Consider the following 19,156-nt stretch of genomic DNA (forward strand, 5'->3'; position numbering starts at 1 on the left):
CCTGCTCCACACCAAGAACTGAGCATTCAAAGGCCACTGATTGTTCAGTTCTTGGGTCCTATTTGAGTGCAGAGCAATGACTGTCAGTCACTGCTCTCCGCTCTGCCTCTCCAGTGCTCACTGGAGTGCCAGGCTGTGCAGGGGGCACAAATGGCTGTCTCGGGCTCTGAGTTGCACTAAGAGGCTATGCCAGCTGCCAGACAGTTGTCAGAATCTCTGCAGAGCCTGGACCAGCTCTGTGATTTCAGCCAACAGCAGACTTTGGCCCACTGTTGGTTGTATCTGGGCCACAGGAGTGCAGAACTAAGTGCACTACTGTGACCCACAGGAGACATTGGGACAATAGAGCTTTGGCCCTACTTCTCCTTTAAGCCCTGTACACACGGGCCGAATGTGGGGCAACATTGGCCGGTTCAATAAAAACTGTCCGACTTTTGGCCCATGTGTATGGGAGACGGTCCGAGCATGCTGGAAAACCAGCAGCCGACCGGTTCCCGGTCAGCTCTCTCAGCCAATGGCTAGAGCGCTCTTTGGAGTGTTTTAATCAGTACAAGAGAAACTAAAAGAAAAACAAAACGTGCCGCATACTCCGTGACTCGATGTCCGCTGGTGTCCCGCGATCGTGCTTTTGTAAACACGGAATTTCCCTGTTCTGCCTAGTGACTTGTCAGGGATCTACTGCTCCCTGTCATCGGGAGCAGTGATCGCTGTCATGTTAGTTGTAGCCCATCCCCCACAGTTAGAATCACTCCCTAGGACACACTTAACCTCTTGATCACCCCCTAGTGGTTAACCCCTTCCCTGCCAGTGTCATTTACACAGTAACAGTGCATTTTTATAGCACTGATCGCTGTATAAATGACAATAGTCCCAAAATAGTGTCAAAAGTGTCCGATGTGTCCACCATAATGTCACAGTCATGACAAACATCGCAGATTGCCGACCATTACTAATAAAAAATTCCATAAATCTATCCCCTATTTTGTAGACGCTCTAACTATAATATATGCTTAGTTTTTATTTATTTTTCCAAAAATATGTAGAAGAATACATATCGGCCTAAAGTGAGAAAGACATTTTTTTTTTATATATATTTTTGGGGCATATTTATTATAGCAAAAAGTAAAAAATATTGCTTTTTTTTTCAAAATTGTTGCTTTTTTTGTTGATAGCGCAAAAAATAAAAACCGCATAAGTGATCAAATACCACCAAAAGAAAGCTCTATTTGTGGGAAAAAGGGACGCCAATGTGTTGGTGCAACGTCGCACGACCGCGCAATTGTCAGTTAAAGCGACGCAGTGCCGAATTGCAAAAAGTGCTCTGGTCAGGAAGGGGGTAAATTCTTCTGGGGGCTGAAGTGGTTAATTTGGTTTTTGTATTCAGTACCTGTTTACCCTTTAAAAATGTCAATAAAAATTTGTAACTGTTCTCCATACAAGTAGTAAAAAAGTAGGTGAAAAATAGAAAAAGGAAATAATTAAATATGGCTTTTTAGATTTAAAGTGGTAGTAAACTCTGTACTGCCACTTTCACTTACAGGTAAGCCTATAATACGGCTTACCTGTAGGTATAAAGAATATCTCCTAAACCTGTACGGTTTAGGAGATATTCCCCTCGCAATACGCCGCTGACTGCAGCGGTGCATGCGCAGCTGGGATCTTCGGCTAAAGGCCCGGCAGTTGCCAGACAGAAGTCTCCCGCGCGCATGCATGGGAGTGACGTCATCGCCGCTCCAACCAATCACATCACTGGAGCGGCGATACCGGGAAGACACGCCGAGGCAAGATGACATCTCCCTCGGCGTGGACCAGGTAAGTTCCCCTAACCTCGTTCCAAGGTAAGTATTTCATAATGAGCTAGTATGCGGTGCATACTAGCTCATTACGGCTTTCGCTTTTCAGGTATGGGAAAAAAACAGCAGCGGCTTTACTACCGCTCAGGAGCGGTTCGTCCATAGAGGGTGCCGGAGCGCCGCCCCCTCTGGCTCTCGTACAGCCACTAAAATATATAGATTCATGCATTGTATGAATCTATATATTTTCGCCGCTGCCGCCCACTATTCAGCTGGCCGGATGTTGAGCGCCAGCCAGCTGAATAACGGCAGCTGGTTGGCTGTATGGAAGTGCCTATCAGAGCCAGCGGCTCTGATAGGCTTTCCGAGTACAGCCCTGAGGCTGTAGTCGGCTTCCTGAATGCTTATCCTTGGGACATACCGGCGGTGCGTTCCTTGGATAAGACAGGCGTCTCAGCCAATCAGGTAATCTGATTCTGGTAATCGGTAACCAGATTGGCTGAAGCGCCATCGAGGGCGGAACGAGGGACTGGACGAGGGACGGTAGAAGCACGGCTGACCCCAGAAAGGTAAGTGCCAGGGGGGGGGGGGCATTTTACAGGTCACAGTGGCAGCATTTTACTGGGCACAGTGGCGACAATTGCGGGGCACAGTGGCTACAATTGCAGGGCACAGTGGCGACAATTGCGGGGCACAGTGGCTACAATTGCGGGACACAGTGGCTACAATTGCGGGGCACAGTGGCTACAATTGATGGGCACAGTGGCGACAATTGCAGGGAACAGTGGCGACAATTGCGGTGGCACAGTGGCGACAATTGCGGGGCACAGTTGCTACAATTGATGGGCACAGTGGTGACAATTGATGGGCACAGTGGTGACAATTGATGGGCACGGTGGTGACAATTGATGGCATGGCATAGTGGTGGCAATTGATGGCAAAGTGGTGACAATTGATGGCATGGCACAGTGGTGACAATTGATGGCAAAGTGGCTGTGTTTGATGGCATGGCACAGTGACTGCGTTTGATGGCATGGCATAGTGGTGACAATTGATGGCAAAGTGGCTGTGTTTGATGGCATGGCACAGTGACTGCATTTGATGGCATGGCACAGTGACTGCGTTTGATGGCATGGCATAGTGGTGACAATTGATGGCACAGTGACTGAATTTGATGGCATGGCACAGTGGCTGCATTTGATGGGCACAGTGAGGCTACAATTGTTTTTTATTTTTTTTCGTTTGCGCCCCTCTTAAAAGCCGCTACTGCTACCGCTTTAACTTAGCATGAAACAGAATTTCAAAAAGCTACTGTGGATAAATGTTATCTATCAAATGGTCACATTATAGTTGGATCCTGCTAATGGCTTCAGCTAGTTACAGTGTAATAAAGTTGTTACATTGTATCTAATGTAACTCACTGAACACTCAGTAGATAGGGTCACAATGTCTGCCAGTTGGAGCGTGCTCAGTGGCCGGGGAAATATTCAAGAGTTTACCTAAGTACAACCTGTAATGCTAAATTATTTCCTGCATGGTTTATATAGTATACAGCTTTGGCCCACAAGTGGTTAATTCTGAGTTGCTTTATCCTTACATATAAGTGCAGGTATGGAAGAGCCATATCTGAGCCATGTTTGTTTTGTCTCCAGGGAAATGATTGAGATAACCAGCCATGTATAAAGGATGCCAGCTGTGTATGAAGGAAGGATATTAAGTAATTACAATGCTTTGTGTACACATTTGCCAAGGTAGCAATTTAATAATAACATTGTTATATCTATTAATACAGTATACGCTGGAATCTACATTTATTATTAGTCCCATATGAAATTCAAGATAGATAACCAAGAAAGGAAATGATCAGAACATGCACTACCTTGGAATCCCAGCATCTTTAGGGTCTAATCTGAAGTTAAAGCGGAATTCCACCTAAAAGTGATCTGCTTCCTCCTCCCTCCGGTGCCACATTTGGCACCTTTCGGGGGGGGGGGGGGGGATGGGTACCTGTTTTTGACAGGTGCCCTTCCCAGTAGTGTGTTTAGGATTTGTGCTGCCCTAGGCATGACTAAACTCGTGCACCCCCTAATTTAAATATGACCCACCCTTCCTGTCAAGGCCACACCCCTTTCTGTTTAGGACCCACCCTAAAATTTTCGAGTGGGGACACTAGTTCTTAGGGCGGGGGGGAAAGGGTTCCCTTAATTTGCATATAGTTCCTCTCAATTCCTGTTTGGCTATGGGGCAGGAAGTGAAGGGAAATCTCTGTAATGGGACAGGGATGGTTAAAAATAAACTGACAGGGGCTATAACCCTCCCTTACTCTATCCAAAATGAAAAAAAAAAAATATTGCCTATAGTTCTAATTTAAGCACAAATTTCTGATAATTTGATGGCGAGGGCTAAGAAGATATAACCACGCAAGTCTGCCATCATATTGGAAGCAAATGGCAGGACAACTACCTTGTAAGTGAACTGCAATTCTCCTGTGTGAGCTGTGAAAATAAGCAAAACCCCAAGAGATAAATGCCTCCTGAGATTAATCATTTGTATTTTTTTTCTGGAGTTTAAAGTGGAGGTTCACCCTAAAAACATTTTTCTAACATTACATTCTGCATACTTCCAACATTTACAGTATGCTGTTTTTTTTGCTGTACGTACCGTCTTATAGCTATTTTCCACCCGGCTTCTGGGTTCTCACTCCCGCGGGAGTAGGCGTTCCTATGCAGAGGCGTAGTGTCATGTGGGACTTCGTCCAGATGATTGACAAAACCTTGGAGTTTCCGAAAGAAGCCGAACTGCGAGTCGGCTCTATACGGCGCTATACGGCGCCTGCGCACCGACTAGAAGCCGTGTAGAGCTGACTCGCAGTTCGGCTTCTTTCGGAAACTCATGACGCGCCTTATCCGCCGGCGGAGAAGGTTTTGTCAATCATCTGGACGAAGTCCCACATGACACTATGCCTCTTCATAGGAACGCCTACTCCCGCGGGAGTGAGAACCCGGAAGCCGGGTGGAAAATAGCTATAAGACGGTATGTACAGCAAAAAAAAATAAAAAAATCAGCATACTGTAAATGTTGGAAGTATGCAGAATGTAATGTTAGAAATTTTGTTTAGGGTGAACCTCCGCTTTAATCAAATTGATCAAACAGCATCTTAGTGTGGGTGGCCTGTGTATTGACTGCTTCAAAGTGTAACTCAAAGCTTTTTTTATATATATTTTGGAGGGTTATAACCTCTTGTCAGTTTTTTTTTGCCATCTTTGTCACACTGGGGAGATTTCCCTTCACTTCCTGTTCCATAGCCAAACAGGAAGTGAGAGGAAATGCCTCCAAAGTGAGGGAAGCCCAGTGTCACCAGATTTATTGTCCCCATTGAAATATTTCCCCTCTATTACTATTTGAAGTTAAACCAAAATTTGGGATTTTCGTTTACTTGTGATGATAATGGTAAACAAGACAAATAAAGAGGGTGAATCTCCCTAACGGGGAGAGCAATAAAAACTGACAAGCGTCCTCCTAATCCATCTCCACACTATCCAAAGCTAAAGAAATTTTTTCTCTGTCATGTGTTTCGCTCCTTCTTCCCAGAGACTACTAATTGACCTGTTATAGATCTGTTTCTTATCATATCCAGAACAGGAAAACATGTCCGTCTGTCAGTGTGTTCTGTGTGGGAACTCATTTTCCAGACCACTCATACCTATGTCTCCATGGATAGGGTGGAGTCCTGTTTGTTCTATATTTGAATCGCGGCCATGTAACAGATTCTGCTCAACACCGGTTAATAATTAATCGCATCCTCTGCAGTTAAAGAGAAACTGCAGTCTGCTCACATAATTTGTTATAAAAACATCTATGCTACTCTGATGCTTCCCTCCAATCAATTTGCATATTATTTTATATATACTGTGATTCTGTACTTGCCAAATATGCTGCAGACATCTTCCTTCACTGAGTCTGGCTGCATCCATTTTAACTGGACAGCTGAAGCTGCTGCCTGTTCACTTCCTGGATTTACACAGACACACAGAGGCACACCCCCAACTCTACAGCTCTCATTGGCCCTCTTATGACTCATCCCCCCTCCCTTCCTGGGAAACTCTTACCCGAGTGAGAGAGAGAGAGCTGTGCATGATGTCATAAGCCAAGGCTAATGACCAGACAAGAAACAGGAAGTGGGCTGTATTTACTATCTCAATTTTTTTTTTTTTTTTAACTATTGAAAGTTAATACAACAAGGGCAGAAGATTTAATAGATGGAAAGATGAAAAAAGTACTGAAGGTCCGCTTTAAACAGAATGCAACTCTCCATATGGTGATAGCCATGAGATGGAATAGTACTGCTCAGTATTAAACTATTTTATTACAGTTGTGTCTTCCTGTAGAAATAATGAAAGTGTAATTAAACCCATATTACCTACTACACATGGATCATCATTAACCACTTGCCGACCTCCGCACACACATATACGTCGACACAATGGCACGGGCAGGCAAATGGGCGTACCTGTACGTCCTTTAAAATTTGCCGCCCAGCGGGTGCACGCACACCCGCCCGCCCGCCGTGTGCCTCGTGAGTGTGCTCGCCGGTCCAGGAACTTGATGTTCTCGGGGCGGTCCGCGATTGCGGTCTGTAAAGGCAGAACAGGGGGATGCCTTTGTAAACAAGGCATTCCCCTGTTCTGCCTAGTGACATGTCACTGATCTACTGTTCCACCGTGATCGGGAAAAGTGATCAGTGATGTTTCACTGGTAGCTCCTCCCCCTAACAGTTAAAAATCACTCCCTAGAACACACTTAACCCCTTCAGCGCCACCTAGTGGTTAACCCCATTCACCGCCAGTGTAATTTTTACAGTTATCAGTGCATTTATATAGCACTGATCGTGGTAAAAATGACAATGGTCCCAAAAATGTGTCAAAAGTTTTCCATGTGTCCGCCATAAAGTCTCAGTCATGATGAAAATCGCAGATCGCCGCCATTTCTAGTAAAAAAAAAGTTAATAATAAAAATGATTAATAATAAAAATGCCATAAAACTATCCCCTATTTTGTAGACGCTATAACTGTTGCGCAAACCAATCAATATACGCTTATTGGGATGTAGAAGAATACGTATTTTAATTTAATGAATTTTTTTTTTTTTTCAAAATTGTTGCTCTATTTTGTTTATAGCGCAACAAATTAAAACCGCAGAAGTGATCAAATACTACCAAAAGAAAGCTCTATTTGTGGGAGAAAAAGGACGTAAATTTTTTTTGGGAGCCATGTCGCACAAAAAGTGGCCTGGTCTTTGGCCAGCCAAATGGTCCGGGGCTTAAGTGTTTAAAACCAACAATCTACTGAATAACACACAATAAAAAAAAAGTGGCTCAAATACCATTTTGTCTATATTATACACCCTGGTCACATGACATGTGTAACTTGCTCCCCACCGCATAGGGCGATTTGGGGAAGGAGCAAGCAGGAACCCCCAGACTAAGCCATCTGAGCTGATTGGCTAGCAGGGAAGAAGACTCAGACACAGAGATCACGTGGGGCGCCCCTCTCAGTAAACTTGTGGAGCATTCACTCTGAAGACCTGTACACACGATCGGTCCATCCGATGAAAACGGTCTGATGGGAAAAAAAATTGGGTTTACATCCACTTTAACATCAGGGGCGATCAAAGGGTTAACTGTGTGCCTAACCAGTGTTTATGTGAACTTTGTGAGGTGCTTTTACTAGGGGAAGAAATGCAATTTATTCCCTGCTTTGCAGGGAGACAAACTTCATCCCTTCCCCCATGTCAGAACGATGATCTGCCTTGTTTACATAGGCAGATCGCAGTTCTGTGTCTCTGCCTGACGATCAGCGGGTGCCGGTGGAACATCGAGTACTCGGCACCCACCAAATGTCTTCCGCTGTGTGTAATCACAGTGGAAGCGAGCCACTGGCAGCGTGCCCTCTACCTGGAGGTGAAAGATCACATGTATATATATATATATATATATATATATATATATATATATATATATATATATATATACGTTATTCGGTGCACAGCTCCCGCCCTGTAGCAGTGAAATTTCTATAGGGCAGGCGGCATGTGGTTAATATGAGCAAATACGTTTTTCCTACTGCAAGTCAATATCAAACCAGCAAAATGTGCATAGGTAATGTTCAGGAGTTCAGATGTGATGCATCAATGTAAGTGGTTACTTAGACCCCTCTATTAAAGCCCAACACCAGGCACAAATGAAATGTAAATAGTGAATTGTGCATATCAGTGACCTTACATCTCGGTCTTTATTCCAAACACCTCTCCCTATGCCACCTCAGTGTAATGGATTAAAGTCACAGTTTCCTCACTGACTTGGCGCAGGACCTTTCAAAGGGCTTTACCACCAGAAAAAGTGGCACAACAAATGCTTTATTGAATAGCTATTACTAACTTTCCATGTAATCATTGCTAACAAAAGCAACCTTGGGCTTGGAGCGCCTCCATGACCTACTATGTCATTATGACATTTTTATATGATTCCCAACATACACAGTTCAGCCTTTCAGAGCGGAGATGCGGCCTTTACACAATGGAAAGAATGAGGAGAGGGAGGGAGCACAAGCCTCAGTTGGAAATCAGAAGCTAATACCAAAGGTTTTGCCTATTGTATATTTTAATTAGCAGTTAGAGAATTGAAACAATAGATTCTCCCTACAGGATAATATCCTCTGCAACAGTTCTAGAAAACTAAGACCAGCTATATCCATAGGCATAAATACAAAGATTATCAAAAACGGTGAACGTGTTTGGTTGGCCACTTAATAAATGTTCCTTTGCATGTCAGCTCCCCTATAGCTGTAATGCAGGTAATTCAAACAATCATCATTAAAAGTAAGACTCCAGCTTTGTTACATTGCTGCATTGTAAAACGCCAGTCACCACATGGGCACGCAGAGAACAATTGTTTGCTATGTGCCTTATTCACATTGTGCAGGGATATAATGCAGACATGCTTCATTTTATAGCAGTGCACCTTGCTACTGTACAGTGACATAAACAAAGCATACATTTGTACACTTCAAATAAAGTTCAGTGAAAAAAAGACACATGTGATGTGCTGAATTGTGCACCACACTGCCCCCTACTGCAGTTTATCAATCCAGCAGCTGACAGATGTGTGGGAATTAGACTCTGACCATGTTTTGTTCTTGAGAAACTAAACCTTGCCAGCACTATTTTCCTACAGACTGCTTAGTAAGGAAGGATGAGCTCTGGCGTGTTCGCATAGAACACGTGCAGAGCCCACCAGGAAGTCTGCACGGCGCTGTGCTAATCACAGCCAGGGAGCAATTTTCCCGATGCTCAGCTGCAGGGATCGTGAAATGTCTCCCTGGCTGTTATTAGCGCAGCGCAGTGCACACTTCCTGGCGGGCTCTGCACGTGTTCTATGCAAACACGCCGCAGCTCATCCTTATTAGTAAGAGGGTTGAATTTTTGCAATAGCAACCTGATCAGTCTGTGTTGTAATAAGATGAGCGGCAGCCTCCATTCCTGTATGCTTGCAGGAGTCTTCAATATTATCTCATCAAAAGTGATACTCCCTTTGATGCCTGAAAATGTATTTCAAAAAGAGTGCAGACTAAGGCTGCATTCACACCTGAGTTCACCATTCGCCTGAAGCATGAAGCTCCAAAACGCTAGAGGGGAAAAAATACATTATTCTCTATGGAGATGGTTCACATCTCCACTCCAAAACGCCTGAAGCCGAACGCTTGAAGCTCAAACAATTTCCGGCCCCTTTTTTGACGCGCAAATTGGGCGGATTTGGGCGTTTTAGAACGTTTGTATTTCCATAGAAAGTAATGGAAACGCTCGATTTAAGCGTCTAGCACAACAACGCGCATTTCTACGGGCATTTTGTCGCTTTAATCTGTTCTGTGAAATAGAACATTTCACCCAGGCAGAAGATAAAAAAAGCTACAAACATAGCAACGAATGATGGAGATGATCATTTTTCCTATTGGCTAAAATAAAAAACGTTGAAGTTCAAAAACGTCGGACAACGCTGTATGCAAAGCGTAAATACGTGTGAGTGTGCGCGTCAAAACGTCTGAAAAAGACCAAAAACGCTACGCTCAGGTGTGAATGCAGCCTAAGGCTCCTCGAAAAACACTAGCTTAAAAATCGCTGCTTCTACAGGAGTATGTTGTCCAATGTGTCCATGATTAACCTGCCTGGCGGTATCCACCGAGCGTGGCTCGGGGTGTTTTTTTCATGCTGCGATCGGTATCCCCGAGTCACGCTCGGGGTAGCTGTGCAGAGTGTGCAGCGGCGCGGCTTACCTGCTCGCAGCATCCACAGACAAGTTACTCACCTTGTCCCTGGATCCTGCACTGCATCCCCGCTGTGTGAGCGAGCGGGTCCTCGCTCGATTCACAGTGTCCCCATGTGCCGCCGATCTCCGTTCCCTGCGACGTTACGACGCACGGGGGCGGAGAACGGCGCCAAATTCAAAAAAGTAAACAAACACCTTACATACAGTATACTGTAATCTTATAGATCACAGTACTGTATGTAAAAAATAAACACCCCCCTTTGTCCCTAGTGGTCTGCCCAGTGTCCTACATGTTCTTTTATATAATAAAAACTGTTCTTTCTGCCTGAAAACTGTAGATTGTCCATAGCAACCAAAAGTGTCCCTTTATGTCAAAAATGGTTTTAGAGCAGCTAGAAAACAGCGATAATAAATTATATTCACTTGCAGAATTGTGCGTTAGCGATTTGTGGGGAAATACGTCATAAAAAAATAAAAGTAATGACCGCGACAATTCTGCAACTGAGCAAATTTCAGTGATTTTGAGTTGATTACATTATTGAATAATGTTTATTATAATTATATTATTATGTGTTATAATTATTTATAATTATTTATTATATTATAATTTATAATTTAGTTTATTTTAAAAAATCATACCCGGGATGCCTATTAGACTCTTGTTTGGTCAGATTTAAGTGAGTTATTCCTAAAAATTACAGACCTACAGTATAAAACACCAAATTTCCTTGCAAAATAATTGTACCGCTTTTGGTACGTAATTTCAGACAGAATCATACCGCCAGGGAGGTTAAAGGCATATTTTGAGCGCAACATTTAGAGGCAGGGAAAAAATAAAACTTCTGGCTTGCATTTCTGATTGGGGCTTTCTGGGAAAAAAACAGTAATGCCTTGTACACACAATCGGTTTTCCCGGCGGTAAAAAGTCCGCCAGGAAAACCGAGAGTTGCTCAGTAGCTTTTTCCCCCTACACATAGCCAGAAAAACTGCCATGAGAGCTTTGGTTGGGAAACCCGGCCGTGTGTATGCTCCACTTCAGCCTTTCCCCATAGAAAAACTTCCAGCTTAAAAACCGCCGGGAATCCCGGCAGGAAAAAAGAAAACAGATTCAAATTTTTCCCACCGGGACTCCCGGCGGTTTTCCTGTTGGGAAAACTGCCATGGAGCATACACACAGTCAATTTTCTTGGCCAAAAGCTATCATTGCAGTTTTCCAGACGGGAAAATTGGTCATATGTATGAGGCATAAGCCAAGCACGTGATCAAGTAAAGTTTTCGGGGCATTCTGTGAACAGTGTGCAGATTATTTTTAGTTGCTAGTTAGTGTTAAGCCTCGTACACACAATCAGTTTTCCATCGGACAAATCCGTGGAATTTTGTGCAAAGGGCGTTGGCCGTGAACTTGGTATGCATACAGACGTCAGAACTTTTTCAGCCAACATACATGAAACTACGTGTTTTTTCAGCTCTAGCGCCTCCCTTTGAGCAACTTCTGTTGTACAATGTTGTGCTATGGCTAGCATTTGGTTCGGAGCATGCGTGTTTGTACTTTGGATTTTATTCCGACAGACTTGTGTACACACGATCGGATAATCCGACGGCAAACATATGTTGTCAAAAAATTTGAAAGCATGCTATAAAACATTTGTTATCGGAAATAACGACAACAATTGTCCGGTGGAGCGTACAAACGGTCGGACTATCCAACAAAATCCTGCGATCACACATTTGTTGTCGGAAAATCTGTTATTGTGTACGAGGCTTTAGATAATCATAGCTGGCTGCAGATGGAAATGGAGAGTTCATTTTCAATAACTGTTATATATTTTGTTTAGCTAAACCAAAACCTTCCTTTCAAAAGTAGAACTAAAGTCAAAAGATTTTTTTTTTTTCATTTTGGAAAGAATAAGGGAGGTTTAAAACCCCTGTACATTTTTTGCCATCTGTGTTTCATTGGGGTAGATTTCCCCTAACTTCCTGTCCCATAGCCAAAACAGGAAGTGAGAGGAAATCTCTCTAAAGAAGGGGTGTCAAACTCAATTTCATCGTGGGCCGCCGCATCAGCATTATGATTGTTCTCAAAAGGGCCGGTTGTATCTGTAAGATTAGATGTCCAGCGCATCCCCTCCCCTTACATTAGATGTCAAGAGCCACCCCCCCATCAGAAGTTGAGTCTCCCACTCTCCCTTACATCACAGTGCACCACCTTACTTTATGCTGCTGCTGGGAAGAAGCTGGATGCATTGCTTAAAAGCAGAAAATAAGGGTCTGGAGGAGGACCAGAGGAGGGCTGGAGCTCTCCTGCAGCTGCAGGAGAGGTGCGAGGGCCGCATGAAATGGCCTGGAGGGCCGGATTCGGCCCACGGGCCTTGTGTTTGACACCTGTGCTCTAAAGTGAGGGAATCCCTGGTTATCAACAGGGGACACCAGAACCAGTGTCCCCATTGGACGTTTTCCCATCTATTCTTCAGTGATTCAATGATTCAATGACCCAAAATGTGGGTTTTCTTTCACTTTTACTCCTGGCGATAATGGCAAACAGGACAACTAGAGAGGGTAAATCTCCCTAATGGAACAGGTGTTCTAATCCAACTCTATCAAAAACTAAAAAAAAATAACAATATATATATAGTTATCATTTAAAATGATTGCAGAAGACTGATGAGAATGTCTCTCCCCTATGCCCCCCCTTTAGATGTTCCTTCTGACCTTGGGCGGACTGACCATTGGGGCTCTTGGGCACTGTCCGAGGGCCCCATGCCACTAGGGGGCCCCATCAGGGTTGCCAGGCTCAATAAAACCAGGGGACAGTATGTAAAAATCTGTGTTTTTTTTACATCTTCCCTGATATGTCTGAAACCGACATGCTTTTGATGTGAAAATCCAGAGATTTTAACTGCCCTGCCTCTGCACTGCCTCCTGGCATGGTGGCCATCTGTAATCCCGGGGGCCCCATAGTCTTCTATTGCCCGGGGGCCCCATGAGTTGTCAGTCCGTCCCTGCTTCTGACCATATGTGAATGCAGCAGAGTCTGAGAGCTAAAATTCCTCATCCATCTACAGTTCCACTCTAGGGAATTACAGAAGACTAGACCAGGCAGGTCCAACTCAAATCCTTTAGTGGGTCGAATAAAACTTCAAGGGGTCCCATTTTATCTATTAAGAACCGCACCTATTTAATTTCAAAGAAAGTTATAGCATTTTGGTAATTAACATTATATTCACAATTTCAATTTACAACATGTTCTACCAGACCAAGGAGCCATACATCATTTGTTTAAGTATTGTGTAGCACAATTATATAAGAAAGTGTAGCTTTTCATGTGAAAAAAACGTGGTTCTCTTTCAGTTAAAATTTGTAAACCACCGAGGGCCACAAAGAAGTAGGAGAGCCACATATGGCATCAGTTTTCCATGCCTAATCTAGACAGATGCTGCTCCTTACACTGGTTGCATTTAAAAATACATTTCATTTAAAGCAGAGTTCCGGCCACAATTTCACTTTTTATATATAAATACCCCTGTAATACACAAGCTTAATGTATTCTAGTAAAGTTAGTCTGTAAACTAAGGTCCGTTTTGTTAGGTTGTTACAGCATTTAGACACTTTATAAAATAGAAATTGACTGGGGCCATCTTAAGTGTGGGCATCATGAAGCCAGACTGTATGACTTCCTGGTTTTTAGCCTTGCAGAGATCTCGCACATGCTCAGTGCTGCACAAGCAGTGTATTAGGTTTCAGATCAGGTTTCAGCACCTGTACTGTCCAAGTCACATGATTCTTCGAGACTTGGGAGTGCACAGACTCCTGGAAAGTTACACCCACTACATTCCCAGGAGTCTGTGCGGTGTAGGTTAGGAAGCTTAAGCACCTAGGTGCAGGAAGTGGGAAGATTAACTATTCTGCCTAGCAACAACACTTTGAAGGCATCTTAAAAAAAAAAAAAATTCTTAAAGGACTAATGACATTTTTTTAAAACTACTGATGTAATGTTATATTTATGGGTGGAACTCCACTTTAATTACAGCTTGTTCTTGTTTTTTGTACCAAGTCTCTACTAATAACAGCAACAATTTTTCGAGGATGCATTTATACCAGCCATGCTCAACCAGGGTGCCATGGAGGGGCTTCTAGAGGTTCCTTGAGTAGTGAAAGATTGACGTCCAACGTGATGGTGCCTGCAAAGTTCCAGGGCCTGCATCACGTGGCACAGCCACTGGCATGACAATAATGCTCTATTTAGCTGTCTGAAAGAATGGCATTCTTCCAAATGACCGCCAATGTTAGGGGCATTTGCCTCAATGACCCCCAATTAAATAATGCATTCTTTCCACTGACCGCCAACCACCATTTAAGGGGATTCTTCCTCTCATTGAGCATACAGTAGATATGAGAGGGAGTCTCTCTCACTGACCATAATGTAAGGGGGTCTTCTCGCTCTAACCATACATTTTAGGGGACACCTCTTACACTGTCCAATAAAAGGGAAACTGTCACTGAACACTAATGCAAAGAGGTATTTTTCCAATGACCACCTATGTAAAAGAAAAGTATACCACTCTATAAAACAATAAATCCCCGTTGCTTCCGTCCCAACAAACCAAGAGGGTGCTGGCTGTGCTCAATTAGCATGGGATGAAAGAAAAATCCTGGATCGCCGCACTCCTCAAAAAACGATGTCTTTATTCAAAAATTCATATGGAAAAAACAGCCAAAATTCATGCAGTCAAACAAGAAGTGGACTAGGAAAAAAGAGCTCTTAGGCCCAGATTCACATAGAATCGCGGCGGCGTAACGTATCGCACACCCTAATGATCTTATGTGTTGCTGAATCCCCCTGCTTCCTGTCTCTCCCCTGCAGTGCTGCCAGCTTCCCCGCTCTCCTCTCAGGAGTGGGGAAGGGTCTGGTCAACATTTTATTAACCAGCCCCTTTGTTTTCTGAATTAACACAGTGAGTGATCTGTACTGATCACTCCTGTCTTTATTCTTAACTGAAGTATAGTAAACTATGTTAACTACAGGCTGCAGAGAAAGGGACAGGGGAATTGCTGTCCTCAGTTTCTTTCTCTGTCTCAAAAGTGAGACATCAGGATGTCTGTTTAGACCTTTGACCTAAATAAAAAAAAATAATAATAATAATAATAATATTAATAAACATAAAAAAACTACTGATGCCAATCTTTGCTCTACTGACACCATCCACTGCTCTGCTGATATACTCATGTGTGTTTGTGCTCTGGTGTGCGCACTCTAATGCAATAGGCTGCTCACACCAATGAGAATGACATTACCCATACTGACTGAAGTATTTTTTTTTCTGGGTGGGCGATTTGTTTTGTTTTTTCTTACAAATTGCTATTTAAAGCCATTTGTGTTGGGGGCCCTACAGGGCTTAGATAAAAAAAAGTCTACTCTTTAGGTTAGCATGGAAGGTCTACTTAGAAGTGAAAGAAACCCCAATCTTTGGAGCTGTCACTGTAATGGGTACATGGTTAATGGGTACATTCTCAAACTGGGGCAGTGGCAACTTTCAAAGAGGGTAACCAGGCAATTAGCTAAAGGAGGCAATTAGCTAAAGAGAAATCTTCCCAATGGGGCAGATCTGACATTAACCGCTTCCCGGCCGCCGCATGTACATTTACGTCGGCAGAATGGCACGTACAGGCACATTGGCGTACCTGTACGTCCCTTCCTTTCCGCGGGTCGGGGGTCCCCCCCCGCTACATGCGGCGGTCGGATTCCCTCGGAGAGCGATCCGGGACGACGGCGCGGCTATTCGTTTATAGCCGCTCCGTCGCGATCGCTCCCCGGAGCTGAAGAACGGGGAGAGCCGTATGTAAACACGGCTTTCCCGTGCTTCACTGTGGCGGCGTATCGATCGAGTCATCCCTTTTGTAGGGAGACTCGATCGATGACGTCAGTCCTACAGCCACACCCCCTACAGTTGTAAACACACACTAGGTGAACACTAAATCCTACAGCGCCACCTGTGGTTAACTCCCAAACTGCAACTGTCATTTTCACAATAAACAATGCAATTTAAATGCATTTTTTGCTGTGAAAATGACAATGGTCCCAAAAATGTGTCAAAATTGTCCGAAGTGTCCGCCATAATGTCGCAGTCACGAAAAAAAAACGCTGATCGCCGCCATTAGTAGTAAAAATAAATAAATAATAAAAACTATCCCCTATTTTGTAAACGCTATAAATTTTGCGCAAACCAACCGATAAACGATTATTGCGATTTTTTTTACCAAAAATAGGTAGAAGAATACGTATCGGCCTAAACTGAGGAAAAAAATATGTTATATATGTTTTTGGGGGATATTTATTATAGCAAAAAGTAAAAAATATTGAATTTTTTTCAAAATTGTCGCTCTATTTTTGTTTATAGCGCAAAAAATAAAAACTGCAGAGGTGATCAAATACCACCAAAAGAAAGCTCTATTTGTGGGGAAAAAAGGACGCCAATTTTGTTTGGGAGCCACGTCGCACGACCGCGCAATTGTCTGTTAAAGCGACGCAGTGCCGAATTGTAAAAACCCCTAGGGTCATTTAGCAGCATATTGGTCCGGTCCTTAAGTGGTTAAAAAATCAAATTGTTTTTTTTTTCTATTTTCTATTGTACCTAAAAAGTAGAATAGCATATGTATTTCCATGCTGATCCTGTGTACGTTTTTCTCATGTGCACAGTAATTCTAGTAGCACGTAAAAAAACACACCAGCTAAATGGAAGCTGGGGATTGGCTAAGTGTGTCATTTGCTCACTGCAGGAGGTCAATAGGAGCAGTGTACAGCTCAATACATTCAGCATTGTTGGGTGTCTGCAATGAAGCAGCATGCCAGCACAATCACGTAACACAACATTTTTGTCTCCTACAACTTGGCTTTCTGCTTCTATATGAAGTTTGTGGACATTGAAGGAACTTGTCACTATGATTTTCTGTGCAGCTGCAGGTTTCCTGAATGGTGAGTCTATGTTTCTGCATGGCTTATCTACCAACAGTCTTTTTTGCAATCTTTTTAACTCTGCCAGTTATTATAGTCTTTAGTTCTTAAGACTAATAAGAACTCTTGCTGAAGAGAAGGAGTGTAGTAAGTCGGATTTATTCAACTGATGGGATGTGTGTGGGATATCCTTTACATGTGTTCATTGTAATTTCTAGCTGCAGGCTATGATACAAGTCATTAGAAGAGTTGGCTTAAACATGACTCAAAAAGCTTTTCTGAAGAGGAAAGGGACATGGGACTGTCAGAGTTTTGTCAGATGTCCCTTTTAATGTGATGTGTGGTTAGCATAACCTAGATTTATAGGTGGGACGGAATTCTGACCAATAGTTTATGTAACGAATATATTCTATTTATAATAGAGAATTTTCATTTTTAATATTGCATTTGTTCTTAGGGAGTCGTTTTATAAGCATTTCTCTAAAGTTGATCGTCAAACTCATTTTTTTGCCTTTTTATTTAAATTTGAGTAAAGATTATATTCTATACATTTTTATTTTTTTCAATTTATATATATATTCTTGAAATCAAATTGTCTGCTAGTTTTATTTTGTTAGTTGTTTTTTTTTTTGTGCATGTATGAACCGGAGAACTGACAACATGAAATATTGTGGAACTAAAAGTCTTAGCATGCCCTGCTCATAACATTTACATCTGTCATTGACAACACTGACACCTGCAGGTTCCAAGATGATACTACACGTCTCCAGATTTCGACCATTGATTTAATATTTTCTACACCGACACTGGGAGGGGATTTACTAAAACTGGAGAGTGCAAAATCTGCTGTAGCTGTGCAAGGTAGCCAATCGGCTTCTAACTTCAGCTTGTTCAATTAGGCTTTGACAACAAGAAAAAACCTGAACGCTGAATGGCTTCAGAGCGCGACATGACATATTACATGCAAGTGAATGAGAGCCGTCTTAATGCATACTACTGAAGTCCCTCCGACTTCAGAAAAGATTCCTGTACTACTTCAATGCGACTTCTAGGCGACTTGTACCCATAGATTTCAATGGAAGTTGCCTCCAAGTCGGATCCCCCGTTTTAAAGCGGTTGTAAACCGCATAAACAATTTTTTTTTTTCAAAACCTGCAAGGCAAAAGGCATAATCAGCTAGTATGCACTGCACATTGCTCGGGGAATATCTCCTAAACCGTACAGGTTTAGGAGATATTCTTTATACCTACAGGTAAGCCTTATTATAGTGATACAACGGGTCCAACAGGCTCAGATACATTGTCTGATTTCTGTGTTTATCTCTTCTGATAAAGCAGAGATGAACAGTCAGTCCTGAGTATTGGGCAGTAATTGGTTGGGGCATTGCCACCATGCACCATGTATTGGATGTGCCTGTCAGATTAAAGGAAAGTTAAAAGAGGTCATTTGTTCCTGAGAAATTAGACCTCTTCTTACATATATAGCATTTATGTTCTAATACACCACAATCTCCATATAATCTAATCCGGGAGAGATTGTGGAACACCTCAGAGGTAATTTCTCCTTTTCTGAAATTGAGGATTTATTGAAATAAGCAGCATCCTATCCTACTGAAGAGAGTGGGCAGTTTGGAGGCTTTCTTTATTCAGGTTTTAGTGAGTACTCTGGGTTCAGTCTAAAGGAGTCCTCCAGAGTGACAACTAGCCACAAGTGACAGTGCTCGCTGATGCTGTACTCAACACTAACCACACCTATTACTGGGCATATATGGTGTGCCTTGTTGCCCTCTTTAGAGCACAACTCCAAATGCTTGTACACTGACAGGTGCACTTCGTATGGGTTTGTGTAACCCGGGAAGTAGCCTTAGCTCTGTATGGTTCACACTGTTTGACTGGAGAGATAAATAAACACTATAGATATATGTGCCCAGGTCAAATTTCATGAATGGGGTTTACATCCACTTTGAGAACATTTACTTTAACCGCTTCCCGACCAGCCGCCGCAGTTAAACTGAGACATGCTGGCTCCCCAGGGTGAGCCGTCATAGCTGTACGTAGGCTCTTTAAGACGCTCTTGCAGTTGCGCGTGTGTAAA

The 19,156-nt window shown here is 43.0% G+C and overlaps 1 protein-coding gene across 4 annotated transcripts in view; it reads left to right on the forward strand.

Moving 5' to 3' along the window:
- STARD13 (StAR related lipid transfer domain containing 13) overlaps positions 1–19,156 on the forward strand; it is a 452,811-nt gene that overhangs the window by 298,527 nt on the left and 135,128 nt on the right. The window contains exon 1 of one of the 4 annotated variants that reach the window (XM_040340421.1): positions 16,913–17,083. The exons of the other annotated variants lie outside the window; for them this stretch is intronic. Coding sequence (XP_040196355.1) covers positions 17,050–17,083 — 34 coding nt within the window. The 5' untranslated portion in view covers positions 16,913–17,049. Of the gene's footprint in view, positions 1–16,912; positions 17,084–19,156 lie in introns of those variants that run through there. 4 annotated transcript variants of the gene reach the window in all.

Source organism: Rana temporaria, chromosome 2 (genome assembly GCF_905171775.1).
Source record: "Rana temporaria chromosome 2, aRanTem1.1, whole genome shotgun sequence".
Classification (NCBI taxonomy): Eukaryota; Metazoa; Chordata; class Amphibia; order Anura; family Ranidae; genus Rana; species Rana temporaria.